At 40.6% G+C, this 20,748-nt stretch overlaps 1 protein-coding gene across 3 annotated transcripts in view; it reads right to left on the reverse strand.

Moving 5' to 3' along the window:
* NEK10 (NIMA related kinase 10) overlaps positions 1-20,748 on the reverse strand; it is a 515,946-nt gene that overhangs the window by 141,998 nt on the left and 353,200 nt on the right. For all 3 annotated transcript variants that reach the window (XR_012244412.1, XR_012244413.1, XM_073630267.1), the window contains exons 27-28: positions 17,492-17,678; positions 11,733-11,813 (exon numbers count right to left, since the gene is read on the reverse strand). Coding sequence is in view for 1 of the 3 variants with exons in the window: in XM_073630267.1 (XP_073486368.1) it covers positions 11,733-11,813; positions 17,492-17,678 (268 nt within the window). In the remaining 2 variants the exon portion in view is untranslated. The remainder of the gene's footprint in view (positions 1-11,732; positions 11,814-17,491; positions 17,679-20,748) is intronic.

Genomic DNA, 20,748 nt, shown 5'->3' on the forward strand with positions numbered 1-20,748 from the left:
CCACCATTAGGAGTCCAAGCCCAGAAAACAAAAGCACCTACTAATCATCTACCCACCAACACCACTGCAAATACGCATACAAATCACAATCCACCACCAGTGGTCATCACCACCAACCACCATACCAGCCAACAGACGGCCAATTCACCCACTCAGCAAAAATCGATGGAAAACACATCACCATGCATTTTTTTAGGAGAAAGAGCTGTGGACAGTCACAACCCCACAGCTCAACAGAAAATCCCTCTGGAACTCCCACAGAGGATGATAAGAAAAAGAGAAGATGGAGAAGAACAGGGCGAGGAGGAGGACAGAAAAACAAAAAAAGGGAAAAGATAACTCCAACACACACCACAATCAAAATTTTCAACTTATCCAGTTCAGTTTTTGATGACACAGAACTCAATGTTCTACGCAAGGGCCTCAATTTTGCCCCTAAAAATCCACCAAAGCTCTTCGAGATCTTCGTAGACCTCAATAGGTACACGAGAAATCTCACTCTAAAAAGGTACTTCGCTCTCCACGAATCACCCTCTGAAGTATCATCCTCACTCACAAGCACTCTATCTGACAATACACCAAATGTGGATAATGCACTCGAAAATCTAGAGAGTCTATACCAAGAGGGAGCCTGCGAGGACTATGAAATAGAACCAGAACTCCTAGCCCTCATGGAAAAACAGATCGTACACACCGAGTTCAAACCCAAGTCTTCTTTTCACCCCCACTGGGCAATAAAAAATGGAGAATAAAAATAGCGTGGTACCAGAAAGGATAGCTAATCGCAACCCAACATGTTTCGGACTAGGGGTCCTTCTACTGGGGCATATTAGCTATCGTCTGGTATCACGCAAACATTTATAGACACATGACAAGTTAAAAAACGGCATCAGCTGTGAGAATTCTCGTCAGCTGTGCAAGACCGCTGCAGAGCGGATATCTCAGCCAATGAGAATCCGAATGAATGGGATTGGCTGACGGTGGTTTCCACACCCAATCAAGGGCCGCCCAGCATGTCACATGACACCCTATGACGAGGTGTTTACTATGTGGTTCTGCCTGAGACTGACTGGTGTATTGCCCAATCATGGGCCGCTGAGCACCGCACAAGACACCCTATTACAGGGCGCTGATCACAGGCTCAGGGCTGTGCGCTCCAAGCCTCAATTTCACTCCAGGAAGAGGCAAGTGAGAGTCTCTGCTGTGAAGCGGCGCCGCTCCGCCCACACATCATACTCCCATGTCACTGCGCACTGAAGCCGAGACCCAGTACCTGAGCGTCAAAGTGTGTCCACAGAAGTGCCAAACAGCGGCCCGGATGTATGGGTGATAGGAAACCCTGATCTAAAACATATTGTAAAGCAATACAACCTGAAAACTATATATAAAAAATCAGGGGACATAAACTAATAAAACTCTCCAGAGGCATCTAAACTCCCTATCGTACCATAAACAATATAAATGGGTATGGGTCGAACTTATAAATATATGCAATGGGTGTATAGAGTGTTCATAAGATCTCCCAAACAGGAAAAGAAAAACAAAGATGCTAAACCTGTGAATATACAAATGTGTATAATGCATAAGATTTGTAACATGTAAATTCAAAAAGTGCAAAAATTATATTCAAAGGATATAATCCAAGTAGAAGAGTGCAAGTTAAGATGACATAGTGGGGGCACATGTGAATAAATATAATGGTAAAACGGTGAAACCAGGTCAGATATAAAGAGGGGGGGCAAGTCCACAATGCATCATGATTTGTTAATAAATGCATTGAGATCCCACTCGACATTTAACCCATAAGGAAAATAACTCTTTAACTGAAATATCCAAAATGTCTCAAGTTGGGATACCCCCCTAATACGTGGACCCCCCCTCCAGTGCGGGATGTATTTATCAATGATCTGGAATTTTGTACTGCTTGGATTCTTAGCATGGTGCTCTAGAAAGTGCCTAGGCACACTGTGATTGGTACGCCCAAATTTAATGGCAGTAATATGCTTATTTACCCGGGTGCTAAACGCCCTTATGGTACGACCCATGTACTGTTTATTGCACGGGCAAGTGATAAGGTAAACAAGAAAGCGAGTGGCACACGTGGTGAAATGCTTCATAGGATAAGTAATGGAAGTAACTGAAGACTGAAATGTTTCAGTCCTCTTACGTCCACACAGGTTGTATATGCAAACGTTACATCGTTTGCAAGGGTGGTAACCTTTAGTTTCTGGGAAAAAGGACACTTTAACAGGCGGTTCAATAACATTATGGGAAATATGGTCTCGCAGGGATGGGGCCCCTCTAAAGGTAACACCTGCATTATTCGGGAGCACTGGTCCCAGAACTGGGTCACTCTTTAAGACTCCCCAGTGACGATTCAGGATATGTTTAATTTGTCTAGGTTGGATAGAAAATTGGGTGAACATTGACCACTTAAATTTGTCATCAGAGGCGGGCTTAGGGCGTTCAGTAATAAGTGTATCTCGATCAGTATACAAAATTCTGGTAATCTCTTGGTCTATAGTTGACTATAGATACCCTTTGGCGATAAACCGTTCCTTCAAAAAGTGGGCCTGCCTCATAAAGATACTGGTAGAGGAACAGTTTCTTCGAATACGTAGGAACTGGCTCCGTGGGACAGACTCCAACCAAGGACTGTAGTGACAACTATCTGTGGAGATATATCCATTTCTGTCCATCGGCTTGAAATGGGTGGTGGTCACAATCCGACGGTCAACTATGGATATCTCCAGATCCAGAAAATGTATAGAGACAGAACTTGTCTCGTATGTGAGAATTATGCCTCTCTCGTTATTGAGAGTGGCCATGAACTCATGAAGGGTTTCCTCGTCACCTTTCCATAGGAGGAGGATGTCGTCTATGTATCGTACCCATAAACACAGTTCAGGCTGCTGTGATGGGTAGACGACATCCTCCTCCCATAGGGCCATGAAAAGGTTGGCGAGGCTGGGGGAAAGTTTAGCCCCCATAGCCACGCCCTTCCTCTGCAAGAAGAACTGATTATTGTACCAGAAAAAGTTGGTAAGTGTGGCAAATTGTAGAAGTTCCATAACAAAAATTTGTTGGGTAAGTGGAATCCTGCTATTCCTGGCAAGATAATATTGTACAGCCTCAAGTCCCAGTCTGTGTGGAATACTGGTATATAATGACGTGACATCCGCCGTAACCAGGATGAGATCATCCTGGTATTCGACGGATGCTAAATGCCGAATAGTATCCCCTGTATCCTTCAGGTAGGAGGGGGCCTGACACACTAACGGTTGTAGAAAAAAATCTATATAACGGACGATTTTAGAGGTAACCGAATCTATTCCGCTTATAATGGGCCTGCCCGGGGGCCTGGTAGTGCTCTTGTGGATTTTTGGAAGATAGTACATTACCGGGACCCTCGGGCCAACTGGGACGAGGAATTCTTTCTCTTTTTTATTCAGGATGCCCTGTTGATATCCTCGTTCTACAATTTCTACCAATCTCTTTTTGAAAACCTTTGTAGGGTCATTTTTTAATACCATATATGTCTTATCGTCGCTGAGGATGTGGCACATCTCAAGATGGTAATCTTCCTTGTCTAAGATTACCAGGCCTCCGCCTTTGTCGGCGGGGCGGATTACTATGTCCTTGTGCTCGCACAGGGATTTTAAACCCGATTTCATTTTGGGGTGATCATATGCACGCCTAATTGGTAATTGATCTAAGTCCTTCAACACCATGTCAAAAAAGACTTTGACAGCAGGAGCTAGATTGTTTGGGGGGTTAAAGAGTGAAGGGTTCGCTAGCCCAGAGTGTATTACTCTTCTCTCGTTTCCTTCAGTCTCCACTCCATTTCCAGTTTCTAAATTAGTGGGGTTACTTAAAAAGTGTCTCTGGATATTGAGTTTCCTTTTGAATTTTAAAATGTCAATAAAGGTGCCAAATTTGCTCAGTTATTTAGGAGGGGCAAACTTGAGACCCTTGTTTAACACGTGTAATTCCGCATCAGTAAATTCTCTCTGGCTCAGATTGAAAAGGCCACTGGGATTTAGTGGCGCCTTCTTTTTCCGGGCCCGCCTCCCCCCTCGAGTGCCTCGTTTGCATCTGCCCTTCTTTTGGGGCCTGGAGGTCCCTTGGGAAAATCCTCATTGTAGGGAGGGTTGGGGCGTGCTTGGTTATAGGTGTAGGGTGATTTATCATATTGATTGTACTCATTATCCCTGTATGAAGTCCCCAAAGAAATCCTTAAGAATTTTCAAGACCGAGAAGACACCATCATTAGACAAGCTGACAAAGGCGGTGGTCTAGTAATCCAAAACAGAGACGACTATATGGCTGAGGCTTTGAGATTACTTGGAGACACCGAGACATATGAGAAACTCCCTGTCGATCCATTACCATCTTTCTCCATCTCTCTGGAAATTCTATTAAAACAAGCCAGGGAGAACGGAGTCATTACAAAAAGTGAATTCCTCTTCTTGAACAAACAGCACCCACTTACCCCCCACTTTTACCATATTCTTAAGGTTCACAAGAACCAGACGAATCCACCAGGCAGACCCATTATTGATGGAATTGACAGTCTAACTAGTAATCTAGCCTGCTACATTGACCACTTTTTACAAGATCTAGTATTACAACTCCCATCTTACGTGAAAGATTCTGGACATATGCTCGATATCCTCTCATCTTTTTTCATGGCAACCGCAATACAAATGGCTCTCTCTTGACATCTCATCTCTTTATACTTCAATTGAACACAAATATGGAATAGAAGCAGTAGAGTACTTTCTATCGAAAAGTGATACACACCCCCTACAGATCAAATTTCTCCTCGACTCCATAAAATTCTGTCTCACCCACAACTATTTTTCTTTCGTGGATGAGTACTTTCGACAAACCAAAGGGACAGCTATGGGAGCAAAATTTGCTCCCAGCTACGCTAACTTATTCATGGGCCTCTGGGAAGACAGGTCCATCTGGGCCAACAACCCCTAAGGACCAGCTCGCACTTTACACCAGATACATCGATGACATTCTGATCATCTTGAATGGATCGTATACAGATCTCAATAAATTTCTGGAATACTGTAACTCCAATCCCTTTGGCATCAACTTTACCCACGTAACTGACGATACATCACTTGTCTTCTTGGACCTTGATCTCAAAATTAACGAAGAAGGAATGATTCTATCCAAAACCCATTTCAAACCTAGTGCAGGGAACTCCTACCTTCATGCCAAAAGCCACCATCATCCCAAGTGGATCCGCAACATCCCCTTTGGGCAATTCTGTAGGCTGAAAAAAACCTGCACCAAAAGAAGCGACTACGAAAAGCAAGGGTCCATCCTAAAAAAGAAATTACTTGAGAAAGGCTATGAAGAACACCTGATTGAACAAGCCTTCTCAAAATACTGGACACTTTATGATGAACATCCCTCAGCTACCATGGTAACACCCCCCAAAAAAACAGAGCGAAAAAAGCAGACAGTGAATAATTCCATCAGATTTAGCACACAATATAATACCAAAGCTTTTGACATACAGAGAGTCATCCAGAAAAACTGGAACATTCTAAAGCAAGATCCCATCCTCAATCCACTCTTACCATCCAAACCTGAAGTTATATTCCGGAAAGTAAAGACCTTAGAAGTCTAATAGCACCTAGTAGAGTACGCAAACCCCTAAACCAAACTAAGACCCCTACAGGCCGTTGCACATCCCTGTTTGACCAGAAGGGCAATTACAAATGTGGAATTAGAAGCTGTGGAGCTTGCCCTTTCATGGCACATAGAAAAAAAGAAGTCACTGGAACAGACGGCCGGAACCACAAAATTGTCCAATTCATCAATTGCGGCACTTCCCATGTGATTTACAACCTAATTTGCCCATGCGGGTTACTGTATGTCGGACGTACAACACGTCCTTTGAGGACAAGATTTAGCGAGCACAAATGCAGCATCATCAACAGTAATACACACCATCAGTCCATAAAAAATAAGAAAAACCAAAACTACTCAGTACCCAGGCACTTTAGAGAACACCACAATGGAAACCCAATAGGCCTTAAAGTGTTTGGAATTGAAGCCATAAAAAAAGACAACGATATTGGGAGGAGATTTAAAAAACTCTGCAGACAAGAATCCTTCTGGATCTTCTCTCTCGGGTTAATGGTTCCCGATGGATTGAACGAAGACCTGGAAATCCATGGAATCATCTAGATACAAACCAATATCAGTATCCATCATCACCATTCCCCGCCCCGAGCACTCCCCACCTACCCCTGTCCCATTCTGCTTATCCCATCTTTTACCATCTCATCATTTCTAATTCCCACTCACATTCATTTTTATTTTCATTTTCAATTTCATATATTAAATATCTCTCATCACATTCTCAGTTTCACTTTTACATTTACATCCATTATTTACATCTATTTTCAATTTCATATTCATTTTTTATTCTCTATTTTATTCAATTTAATTACTGTTTCAAGTTACACAAATTCTTTTCCCTTGTCCTTGACACAATTTCTCTTTTTTGTGACACCCAGATGGACAGGGACTTCTTGCAGTTCCACTGCTTCTAGAGCTCCTTTTTGCCACCACACTAATTCCCCCCCCTCCCGATGCTCCTGTAGACCAGAGTCGCCTGTGTGTATGTGTGTCTTTTTTCATCTTGCGCGGCACGCGCCGAACCGGCTCGTCCACTGCTGGGGACTCCGCCTGGAGCTCCTTTCGTCTCCGGGCACTGACAGGAGTCAGGTCATGTGATCGCCCTTGGAGCGCACAACCACGCCCACCCGCCTGACGGCGTGCGTTCCATTGCCGGCCACACCCCCCTCATCTCGATTTCATTATATCCACTTGCAGCCCATGCTCAGGCCCGCCCCCAAAACTGGCTTATAACCCACAAGCAGCCATCCTCGCTCTGACATCAACCTATATCTGAGGCAGAGAGACAGCTGCGGACACACACGGCTCCAGTATCCTCTAAAGTGATCTTCACTCCCCTCCATCCTCCTATAGTACGGGACAGCACTCTCCCAGGAGGATGCAGACAGGCCGAAATCTCTCCTCCATCCAGCCTGTGACAGGTACACAGCCTCCTCATTAATTCAGCAATATGCCATGATATGACTGCCTGTTAGTGTCCTGAGGGATCACCCCCAGGCCACTATTCTGGTTTCCCTCTGTTTCCTTTAACACTGTGCTTCCTCTCTCCCCCCCCCTTCAGGTCCACACCACCCTACAATCCTATTTCAACATTTTAAAGGAGAACACACATACCATCAACTACCACATAGGTAGGTGCGTTTACACATCAAGTCACCAGTTCGTCATCTCCCCACTTACTTCTTTCACTTACCTATATATGTATGTGTTCTAAAAAACACTTTTTGGTCACACATATATACATATACATATATATATTTTATATTTTGTTTTTTGTTTGTTATTTCAAGGTCTACCATTGACCACTCATTTATGGTTCTCATAGACACCGAATCCCCTATCAAATTTTTGATAGACATTGTACCTTTCATCAATTCTTTGTACATATATGTGATTCTCGTCTATCATATTCATCTATTGATTTATGTATTTTTACTCATCATTTGTTTTTTGTGTTGCATATTCTTGCCATGTGCCCCATACTGTATTTCTAGCTGAAATTCTGTCTATATATTCTATATACTGCTTATACATGTGTGTGTGCATATATATGTATATATATATACATATATATATTTTTTTTTCTGATCTCTGTTCCACCTAGAACACTTGAACGTGGACTGGTATGGAACACAGAAAAACGTATTCCCATTTCAGGCCACACTTTCCAACTAGCCATTATGTTTATGTACATATGTTTTTGACCTACCGGCCCATAGAGACTGTGCCCTGGTTCTCAAAGGCTCTGATGAAGAGGTTATGCTCGAAACGCGTCAGCCGACTCTAAACATCCACCTCAACATGGGCTTATGTTACGTTTAACCCATTTTTAATTTCCATGTTTTCTATATTTTGTTACCTGTTTGCATGATACGTAGTATTGGTCTTATTCGTTTGCATTTATTTTCATATGAATACATTTTATACCTTTTGATGTGAGCAATTGATCACGCGCCCTTCATCCATCACTCTCCCTGCAGAAATCCCCCTTAGATGATCTCTCCTGCAAAGTGACCTTCTTGGTTGCTATCATGTCTGTCAAATGTGTCTATGAGCTATCGACTTTCTCTTCTAGGGACCTATTCCTCATTCTTCACAAAGACCTGGTAATGCCAAGACCTTAATTTCTTCCTAAGGTGGTCTGAGTCTTTTACCTCATTGAAGACATAGTCCTACTATCTTTTTACCCTGCTACAAAACACCCAAAGGAAATTGCTCTTCACTGCTTGGACACAGTTAGAGCCATCAGAGTCTACCTTAAAGCCACAGCTTTCTTTAGGAAGATGGACTCACTATTAATCTTACCCTCAGCTCATAATGGACATCCTGCTTCCAAGTCGACCATCACTAGATGGAGAAGACAACTCACTGCCAGAGCTGACACTCCAAAAGATGAAACTCCTCCTGCACTTTAACATGCTCATTCCACTAGGTCAGTGGGTGTTTCCTGGGCATTCTGGCACCAAGCCTCTGTTGCCCAGCTGGTCATCTCTGCAAAATTCTACTAGGTGGATGTTTAATTTTCTGTGGATGCATATTTGGCTGCAGGGTTCTTGCAGCAGGACGCCGAAGTTCAGTCTGTTGACCCTTGTTGTTGAGCCTGTTGGCACAGTTATGTTTGCCTAGTTGTTGCCCACCCTTCTCATTCACTGCTTATGAACATTCCAGGGTCTTGGGATACTCGAACTGTGTCCTTCACTGCACAATTAGGATAAATAAAAAATTGACTACCTATATATTCCAAATCTTGAATTACAGTACAGAACACGGGACACCCTCCTTCTATTCCTGGGTTACTATGCATTGCTTGCTAAAAAAAAACTCACTCAAGGACTCACTGAGTGGTATAGGGTTATAGCAGGGACATCAAGGGGCCTGTTCTCAAAAACTTGCCAGTGTACCAACCTTTAACCCAGTGTCTATGAATAGACTGTACTGTACTCTAAGCTATGGAATTTACAGGTAAGTCAAAAGTCCTTTTTTTTTTTGTCAAGAATATAAACATTAATCCATTTTGGGTACCGTAAATTGCTGCTTTAATACACTGGAACTGTCGGTGCTGCAATGTTCTAGAAATCCAAAGTAAATGTTGGTCAAATTGTAATCATTGAACCTCATTGAAAAAAAGCAATGTGTAGTAAAAGCAGCAGGTAAAAATCTGACAATGGAACCGACTGCTAATTTTCATGAAATGTCTGGCATGCTTACTGTGTAAATATACACATGATTACACTCTTAAATTTTATTTATATAAACACATTTTACATGACCTGGTGACATATGCATTGTTTATCCAATGTAATGATCTGTGAGTGTGTCCCAGACACTCTCAATACAATAATTCACTGTAATTAAAATAATAAAAAGTATTTTCTGGTTTCAAAGCATTTTAAAATGAAGGATATCCTAGTGTTCCTATATTAATAAGTTTCTTTGTTTGGTGGCAGAGTGGGACTGTGCAGTTCATACATTTGTTATAGCAGTTCTTCTCATGTACAGATTATTCTCAGTCTCTAATTAAATAGTCACAGTTGATAAATTTGAATGTATGATTGTACTGTAGCTTTCCACTTTGATTAATTGGCCCCATGCTGCTTAAACTTTATAAAGCTCCTGATTTGCATATTGCTCTGTTTATTTCTTCTGGGAGGAATTTTTGCACACTTCAAAAGTATTTGAATGACTTTCTATTTGGTATTGTATGCTGCTCCAGATGTTTCTTCTTTTGGAATAGTAGTCCAGAAGATTGAAGGCTAAAAGAGAACTCCGGGCTGAGTAAGAATATTATAGCAACGGCCCAAATACAGTTTTAGTGATCTACACAAATGAATGTGCATTTAAAGCACATCTGAAAAAAAAACTATATTGCAACTTACCAGTTCTTAAATGTGGTGCATTCACTTTCATTTTTCAGACTAAGAACATTTTCAGCAAGTATAGAAAATACTTGGTGATCTTGCATGAAATGCAGTGTGTTTGCCACTTCCTTTGAGATGAACTGGAAGCAAAAACAATGTTATCTTTGTTCTGTAAACTACTAACACCCCCCCATGTAATGGAGATAAAGTAGGGGAATACACATTTAAAGTCTCGCCTGGGTGGCAACCAAGGCTGCTTCCATTATGGGGAAATAAACATAGCCGTCCAGGGACAGGAAGTGTGTCATTTTCAGGATTATCAGGTGAAAATAAAGGCAAAAAGCATGAAAAAAAAATTGAATGCAGCTACTACACCTAAGAACTGGTAATCTGCAATGTACTGCATTTTTGTTTTGGGGTTTGGATATGTTTTAATATTTCCTTGAAATAATATGCACATGGGAAAAGTGTGTTTTAAAATACATTATTTCCGCCAGGAATATATCTCTTAATATAATATATTACTGAGGTTGTGATCTCTGTTCTTGGGTATATCAAACACCAGTGTGCTGTCTACACAGTGCAGCAGTAAGGACTCACTACTAGGGATAAGTGTGAGATTTCACCAAGTTTGTTTTGCATAAACATCTTCTCTAAAATCTTGGTAAAAGTAGCTTCATACTTTGCAACATGGATGGATTAGGTAAAGTTTGCTTGAAAAAACAAAAATCACATGGCCTTTTTTCTTTAAAAAATCCATGCGATCACCATGTTAGCCATGATCAACAGCTTTGTTAACAAAGGCAAACTTAATCCTAACAATTTTTTTATGGTGTCTACATGGCTTTTTTGATTGACAGAAATAATGTTTTTATTAACAAAGTCATGGCAGTGATAGTTACCATTGTATTTGTTTCTACTTGCACTACACATGCACCTGGAAATAAATACTTTACCTAAATGTTGAAGATAAAAATTGTAAAAAAATATTGAAAAGATTTATAAAATATCGAAATATTTTAGAGGAACTTCCATAATCCTCGAGAGCCATTGAAAGTCTATTACACCCATAAAACAACCAGAAATTTAATTTCCTAAAGTAGAATTGTAGGCAAAACCTTTTTTTTTCATTTTGGATAGAGTAAGGGAGGGTTATAGATTTTTTTCACCAGCTGTGTCCCATTGCAGAGATTTTCCTTCACTTGCTGTCCTATGGCCAAACAGGAATTGAGAGGAAATCCCTGCAAATTAAGGAACTTCCTTGGGGACTCCAGCTCACCATTTCCCATTGGAAGATTTTCCCTCTATTACTTTTCTGGGGACAACTGAAAATTTGGGATATTCTTTTACTTTCACTTTCAATGATAATAGTAAACAGCACAAATAGAGAGGGTGAATCTCCCTAACAAGGGCACAGACAGCAATAAAAACTGACAAGTGTTCTAATCCCTCTCCACTCTATACAAAACTAGAAAAAAATCCTTTAGTTATACTTTAATTTCACTTCCAAAATAGGAAACATGAAGAATTTGCTATATGACCTTAAAGAATGTAGTCTTGTGGGAAGTTAATACATCTATAAAGTAGTTATTAAATAATGTTTTATAAGTTAGCAAACTGACTGGTTGCTATGGGTAACCGCATCTTACATATATTGGCTGTTCTTTTTTCCAGTTCCAGAAAGTTGTATAAAATGATTGATCTTACCTTGGGTGCGTCCTTTAAAGTAGCTAGAACAACTTGAATTATAAGACATATCTGTCTCATCTTCAAGTTCAGAAAATACATCTGAAGAAAGAGAAAAAAATATGATCCACGGTATATGTGCCAATGAAGGAAGCTGAATCACTACACTGAATCCTACATGCAATTTCTACATTCTCAATAGGAAGTTGGTGATCTTGACAAAACCAGTGCCTAATTAGTCTCTCTCTTCCCTGTGTATAAAACCTTATGATTTAATTTATTGAAAGTATTGAAATAAAAATTGCCTTTATTACCTTCATTGCTCCTCCATTCTTTTCTATGGTTGGCCACATCTCTTGTTTCCAACCTTCCTTGCAACCATATTGAGATCATCCAGCCATAATGCTCAGGGTCAGCCATTATGTATTTTTTTGGCTTAAATTGCTTCATGAAGTAATCCATATATGATGGACAGCCCATTTAGGACAAGCAATGTATAGTTTTGCTGGTAAAGTAGTATTCTTAAACATTTAACAAAGCTTATTATATCTGCATCTTTATATTCCTCTAAAGGCATTAGCCCTTTTGTATCTGCTTGTCACAGGGTCTAACAGACATTGGTCTCGGAAGGTTTTATACAGCTAAATCTTTGCTATGCCAGACAGCAAATAGAGTTTGATCTTGGAATGTTTCTAGCTCTAAGTAACAAAATTATATCAAACTTTCATTCCTTGCTATATTTTGAGGCTTGAAAGGCCTCTTCATTTGGCAAGCTGCCAGCAAGACCCCTTTGAATCTTGGATGCGTTCCGTCATCTATGTTATTATTGTTTTTAAGGCTATAACGATTACTGTTGTTACTTTGATCTCCAAAAATATTTCAGTTTATTCTGCAGTTAACAAGGACCCACTTTCTTTTGATTAACTCTGGTATAAACTTTATATAATTTGTTATATACAGGCTTACCCAAACTGCTGAAAGTTACTTTATTGCAGTGATTTACAACGGTAAACATGCCAAATTTAAATGGTTCAGTCCAGTTCTCAAGTTATCAGTGGGCCATGATCTCCTGATATAGTCACCATACAGTTTATATTAGAACAGTCATGGCTGTATTTCTACAAAGCCAACATAGCTTACAGCAGCATATTGCTGACTGTTAGTAATACATTTCCATATATAATAACATTTTCCAGACAGCTATACTGCCAGCCAGTGCAATCCAGCTGGATCGTCATTGTTGATGTCCTGCATAGTTTGTTCATTTTTGTGTGCTAATATTTCAATCACTCTAGGCCCATACAGCAAGAACTGAACTGTTAGCAGTTAGGGTGACAGTTTTCCTACCTTTTCTTGTTGTTGGTAATAGGTGTACAGAGGTTGGGCAAACTGTATCTTTCAGTCTCAGACTTTTTGGTCTAACTATAATGTATAATCTTGTTGGTGTAATACTAAAGTCAGTCAGTTGACATGGGAGGGAGGTGAAAAATAGTTCACCTAGTGAAGAAAAAAAGTATACAGGCAGTCCCCAGGTTACAAACAAGATAGGGTCTGTATGTTTGTTCTTAAGTTGAATCTGTTTGTAAATCGGAACAGGTACATTTTTTAAGTGTAGTTTCAGCCAGAAAAACATTTTTTAAGCTTTTCGGATAGCATAGGGAAGGGTTACCACCCCTGTAATGTTTATTTTGCTGTCTGTGCCCCTGTTCAGAAGATTTCACCTCACTTTCTATCCCAATTGGATTTTGAAAATGTTGGATTGTTGTGGAAACAAGCCTTGGTTATAAAGCATCAGTGGAGGCACCTTTTTCCCATAACAACTCTTACAGGAGTGAATTTCCCTTCCTAGGGGTAGATTTCATCTCACTTCCTGTTGTCTCCCTCCGTTTGTAAGTAGGAGTCGTTTGTAAGTCAGATGCTTGTAACTAGGGGACCGCCTGTAAATCCATCCCTGAAAATATTAAAGCCCTCTGCTCTATACACCTTGTCATACATTAATATAACATATATGTTATGAGTAAGTGCTAGTGTGTGTGAAACACATCATCAGTCTTTTCCCCTCACTGCTGTTGTGATTGCCAAGATTTTATCAACATTTTGTGTAATAAAGGTGGTTACAGGTGAGCGGCTATCCAGAGTTCTTCTTACTACGTATCATACAGCTACGAGCTGAGACAGTGCTCGATCTACGTGAGAGGCAGATCAGCATGGACCACCCTGGTGTCTAGTTTAGGTCTGATCTGCTGATATTTCACTTTCCCTGGTTACCTCTTATATAAATATAAAAATGCCTTATTGGGTGGATATCAGCCTGAAATGGGCCCAAAGAGGCTGCATTTGCTAGGAATTCATCAAACCATACTATACAGACATCCATAGGTAACCCTTGTGAAGAGTGGGTACATGGTTTAAGTGTGTCATTGTAAAAAAAACAGGAATGAAGAGAAAATAAGCATACCAAGAAGTAGATTGGGAAGAAGGATTTACTGAAGTCCCATAACAGAAAAAAAAGGTGTACGACATTTTGATAGCATGGTGACCCTCTATTTCAATGTGACAGCCATAGACAAGGACAAGGACTCCATATTTCACCTTCAAAAAGAGGGCCACCATGCATTCAAACCATTGGTATACCTTTTTTTCCCAATATGGGACGTCAGCAAATCCTGATCAAGGAATCTATTCCTTGATGTTCTGTTTTTCTCTTTGTTGCTGCATTTAGAGGCAGACTGCCCTAAGTAACACCCACATGTGATTTTAAGGCCCCCTTCTCTTGAAGTTCATTGAGGGAAACAGGATTTAGAGACAATAGGATGATACTGTTGCCTACAGGAAGATTTTGAACCTGGCAAACAAAAAAACAATGACGAGCCTAGTAAAACCCTTCCTACTCCCAGCATGCCTCTGTTTTGTACTACAGCAGTAACATAAGCCAACGAACCGTAACCTGAAAGGTTTGGGCCTGTGTCCCTCAAAGTACTCCATAAAAAGGATTTTAAGGTGAAGGAGGAATGTAGGGTCTCAAGCAGTGAACAGTGTTCCAGGTTATTGGTATCAGGACCATGAGAGAGAGAGAGAGAGAGAGAGAGAGAGAGAGAGAGAGAGAGAGAGAGAGAGAGCACTGCAGAAAGTCCTGCAACTGTTAGTGCTCCACATGTCTTTGGGGTTTGACATATTATACTGCTACTCAGGGATAACTTTAAGCTCAGAATACAAGGTAAAACCTTGGGTACTCATTAACTGGCTGCTGGAAGCAGAAGATGTTCAACAGCTGGAGGGAAATTAGCTCACTGTAGGCAGTTGCAGGAGACACAGAGTGAAACCAAGTGTCTCTTGCAATTCGGATGCAGTACTCAATCTCTATTTAAACCCTTTCCATGGAAAACAACAGAAAATAGATACAAAGTTAGAGATACTGAAGTTACATAGTTTGTCTGGTTGTAAAAAGACACCAATCCATCTAGTCCAACCAATAAAAGGGGGAAAAAAATATACAATCCTATATACACAATCTTATACCCACAGTTGATGCAGAGGAAGACAAAAAAAACAGCAAAGCATAATCCAATTTGCTCCAGCACAGGAAAAAAATCCTTCCTGTTCCCCCAAGAAAATAGGAATAGTAATAGTGTCCAGCAGTTTTAAATAAAGTAACTCCAGGTGCTTAGCCCACTCAGACTACACACAAGTCACTGTCACTATCGCTATGCCATGGCCCTGAACCTGGAAAGCACACTTCAACTAACTGTCACAGAACACAAAGGTCTGAAAATTGCCACAATGTGGAGTAGAGTGACAAGAGCTCACAAGCCCTGCAGTCGTCCAACGCAGTGGCGTCTGGACCTCCAAAGCTATTGCTGAAGATATGCCAATCCAGATAGCTGCATACAGAAACTATCTCAACCAAAACAGCATGTAGAGAAGTGTTGATCGAAGAAAAATAATATTGAAAAAGAAAACGTGCCTAGTAAAAAATTTTAAACTTTTCCCAGTATAGAAAAGGCATTTATTCTCCTAGGACACTAGCGAAAGAAAAACTGAGGCATGCAAGGAGGGGTATACCAGTCTGGTCACTGCTTTTTTGTTTGCCAGTGTTCAAATCCTCCCATAAATTGGAGTATAGCCAAATTGCCTCTGAATTGTGTGTCCCTCAATGAATGAGAAAGAAAAAATAAACTTTTAATTTTCATATATTTTGCCTACATGGCCACTTAAAGACAAAGATAGAGAATAAAGGAACTGCTGAGAATAGTCACAATGCTCTTTGTAGTCTACAGGCAACCTGTGAACTGATGCTGGGGTAGCAATGTTCTAAGAGTTTCAGAAAGAAGTTGGCAGTGGCAGCCTATATACTGCTCTTAGTACAGGTTAACTTAAAAGGATAAGTTCACCTTTGGGAAAATGTTTCATGTTCCACCTTTTTTGAGGTTGGAACTTGTAACATGTTCCGGCTCCTGCAGCCTCTCTCTGATCCCTCTTCTAATTGTGACTGCAAACTGGGGATCTCCTCCCCCCACTGTCACAATTTTAAAAGAACGCAGCTGTGTGGGACTCTGCCCACATTGCTATATCCAGGCCAGGACTTAGGGTGGTGGGGGCTCCGGGGCTTGAGTCATTTTCGGGCTCTACCCTTCTATACATATGCACAGCTCTATAAAACAGAAATAGAAAAGGACAAGGTGCGCCAGACTTGTATTGCAGTATTAAAGAACTTCTGTTTAAATGGACAAGACAAAACAGCCAAATGGCTACTCACAAAAGTAGATAATATATAAGCGGGGGATACTGTACTGGTATTTGTCCTGGGTCCACGATTAATAAAAGCAATAAAAATGGATAAAACGGTGTATAACACGCATCGGCCTATAACACGCACCCCAAGTTTAGGAGGGAATTTTAAGGAAAAAAAACTTTTAGGAGGGAAGTTTAAGGAAAAAAACTTACATTTAAATGCCCATCAATGCAGCCTTATCAGTGTCATTGTAGCCTTGTCAGTGTCAGTGTAGCCTTGCCCCAGTGTCATTGCAGCCTTTCAGTTTAAAAATGGCACCGCCGAGATACAGATCCAGATGTCCTGTGTATCTCGGCGGCTTTCGGCCGCTCTTGGCGGCTTTCGGCCGCTTTCGAAACAGGCGGGGCTGGCGGGGGGCCCCATGGGCTTGAGCCCAGTCAAGCCCAATGGTAAGTCTGGCCCTGGCTACATCATTTACTCACAGAGTTATGTAGATGAATGAACTATAAGGATCGACAGCCTTTGCAGCTGACAGCCTGTGGTTCCCAATGAACTACCTGGGCACTGGTGAGCACTCTAGTGGTTCATTGATTCTTCCTGTCATTCAATAACTGCCTTGCCTGTACAAGATATGGGCAGACAGCTACACAGACAGTCTGCAGGAGTCTTATCTAATCTGATCTCAGGTACAGCCTCCTAATAAAAAATAAAAATAAATGCACATTTATTTTTACCTGCAAAAAATCTGCATTTATTTATTTTTTTAGCAAGGTGAACTTATCCTTTAAGTCTTTTGAATTAATTTCCCTTTCTATTCAAAATGTTAATAAGCCCATTAAGCCCATTAAGCTTATTATCTAAATGGTATTGTGGCCTTAATTGCTATATTTTAAATAAAGTCAATTTAAAGCCAAACCTTTTTTGTGAAATTGTTAAGCCTTTATAAAATAACACAATTGTTAAAAAGTGTCTAGGGCAGCAGTGGTCCCTTAAATACTCCTGGAGTCAGCATATATTTACATGTACTGTGTATGTCTGCAAGTGTCACCTTTAGCAGCATTGTCCATGGAATAGCTTTGATTTGGGAAGAACACATCTGATTCCTTATCGGAGCTGTGTGGCTGTAGAAGACCCAGGGGGATGATGGTGCTCTCGGAAAAGTCACTCTTGCAGCTTGCTATTCCACTGCTGCTGCTGCTACTGCTCATGCTAGATTTTTCATAGTGATCCTGAAACTAGATGAAAAATGGGTAAGAAAACAAATATTTGTATTGCAGGCTAATACTGTAATATGGATAGACTGCAGATAGCATTACCACATTTCATCATGAACAAATAAATGCAACTGATTTCTGGAAGCTTGTTAACTCGTAGTCGGGAGTTGAAAAAATATATAACTGTAAGGGCCTCTCAGTTCTTTGTAGTCTGTTGCAGTACCTTACAGCAATATATTAAAGTATGGAATGTGTTTGTTTATGTGCATTGTATTACATTAAATCTAAAGGCTCCTGTATGACTGAGACAAATTTCCCTTTGTTTGTGCATTACACTCTCCCCCTTCCAGAAACTGCAGCCTACAGTGAGGGGGTTTCAGCAACCAAAGCAGTGCTGCCAATCCAGAAAGCAGTAGGCTGGACTGGATGTGGCCATATGCCAACTGACAAGCTACACGGATGTCAAACTAGCGGCCCTGCAGCTGTTGCGGAACTACAAGTCCCATGAAGCTTTGCAGGGCTGACATTTACAAGCATGACTCCTACCGGCAGAGGCATGATGGGACTTGTAGTTCTGTAACAGCTGGAGGGCTGCCAGTTTGACGCCTCTGAGCTACAGGCTTGTAAATCAGCAGTGATAATGCTAACAGCCACACCCCTTACTTGTCCTCATTCCATTTTAACGCAGGCGGGCACAGCCTACATGAGATTGGCAATATTGTTTTGAATACAGAAGCAGTGAAGTATTGTTGCCACCCCATCACAGGAAACTGCATCAACACATGTTTGAGACTGTAGGGGGAATAGCCATTTGCCAACCATATAACTTACATATACGGCCGCAAAGTGGCACTGCTGCGTCAGATTACGTACCTAGTACATGTTCTGACACTACTGGGTAGGGGGCACGCATGCTGATCTGCAGCTACTCGATGTCAACCGGTAGCCACCGTTCATTCAGTACAGAGGTAGAACTGCAGTCTGCTTATGCAAAGCAGGGACAAGGATCCATGTCTTTCCCTAGTAAAAGAACCTCTCACACTGTATAAAAACACTGGCTAGGCACACAGTTAACCATTTGATCATCCCAGATATTAACCCCTTCCCAGCCAGTGTCATTAGTACAGTGACAGTGCATATTTTTAGCACTGATCACTGTATTAGTGTCACTGGTTCCCAAAAGTGTCAGTTAGTGTCCAAATTGTCTGCCGCAATATTGCAGTCCTGCTATAAGTTGCTGATCATTGCCATTACTAGTAAAAAAAAAATCTAAATTCCATAAATATATCTCTTAGTTTGTAGACGCTATAACCTTTGCACAAACCAATCAATATACACTGATTGGGATTTTTTTTTACCAAAATTATGTAGCAGAATATATATTGGCCTAAATTGATGAAGAAATTTGATTTTTAAAATGTTTTTATTGGATATGTTTTAGACCAGAAAGTAAAAAATATTGTGTTTTTTTTTTCAAAATTTGGTCTTTTTTTGTTTATAGCACAAAAAAAAAACGCAGAGGTGATTCCCACCAAAAGAAAGCACTATTTGTGGGAATAAAGGACATCAATTGTCTGTTAAAGTAACGCAGTGCCGTATGGCAAAAAAAAGGCCTGGCCAGGAAGGGGGGTAAATCTTCCAGAGGTCAAGTGGCTAGGTGCTGCAACATTTGTTTTACTGGAAGGCCATTGTTCTACTTTAAGAAAGCAACTTCTTTTTGAATACGATGCCAGTGCACAACAGTGAACAAAAAAAGTTGCTGCACATTTTTAGCATGGCTCACCACAAACATTACATTATTGTGCTGTGCAAAATAGAAACTCATTTTGCCTAGCATATCAAAATTGCACTGTCTAAAATTAGAAAGTAAAAAAAAACAGCAATACATCATTGCACAAACTGTGCTCTTATGATATAATTTTGTCTTTCCTTTTTTGTTCCTGCTGAAGCCCATGAAGATGTTAGTGCTTATAAAACAGCAGTTTCTGTAGAGTTCAGAGGATTATTGATTTTAGAGCTATTGTCAGTGAGTCACAATCTGCATGCCTTTATATTTACATACTGAGAAACAGCCAATTGATGACAAAAGTCAACGGGGCAAACTTAGAAGCCTTTTCCATCAAACAGACTTGAATTTTAAACATGCCTTGAGATTGTTACATAATATTATTTTGAACTCAAAAAGACAGAGAATCGCTTGCCGCTGGTATACACAAATGCAGTAAAATAGATCAAATATTTGGACTTAGGTTCTTCACTCACTCGTTTTATGAGACAGGGGCTTAAAACATGTCAGACATTAAGTAGCCTTTAATGGTAGAACAAATTAATTGATTGATCGATATCTTCAGATATTTTCCGCTACTTTGATCAGTAAACGCACAGCAAATTAATATATGCTATGAGCCACAATCCCATGTAAGAATGATATAGACCAGTGATGGCAAACCTTGGCACCCCAGATGTTTTGAAACTACATTTCCCATGATGCTCATGCACTTTGTAGTATAGTTGAACATCATGGAAAATGTAGTTCCAAAACATCTGGGGTGCCAAGGTTCGCCATCACAAATATACCACACTTCAGAGAATGTACTAATATAAGAATACTTAACATACAGTATACCTGTTTTAGGAGAACACAAATCCTCAGTAAACTATCTTAAGAAAATATAATGTGCACTTGGAGTTACATTTTTTTTTTTTTGCTTTGAGTAACCCCCCGACTTAACCCCTTCCCATGGGCATGTGACCGCCATCATTGGTTGTCACAGTGGTCACATGATCGGAGAGCTCCAGATGGCTAGTATGCACCGGCAGCTTTCCAGTAACCGATCTCAGTACGCTAAGTGCTTTAAAAAGGGCCGCATATATGTGGCCATTTGGCGTGAAGGCCCACGTCGAGAGACTCGATATGTGCATTAAGCCGGTGTGAAGAGGTTAAAGGGACACTGTAATTAGAAGAGCTGCCATAGTTGACCTCCTTCTGAAAAGGCTAGTTGCCTGGTTATGTTCGACTTATAGCAGAGCTCAACTATAAGAAAAAAAACAATTGCTAGGAGATACAGCTAGATAGAAAAAAAAACTTTGC

The sequence above is a fragment of the Aquarana catesbeiana genome, linkage group LG05, assembly GCF_042186555.1.
Source record: "Aquarana catesbeiana isolate 2022-GZ linkage group LG05, ASM4218655v1, whole genome shotgun sequence".
NCBI classification, from domain to species: Eukaryota; Metazoa; Chordata; class Amphibia; order Anura; family Ranidae; genus Aquarana; species Aquarana catesbeiana.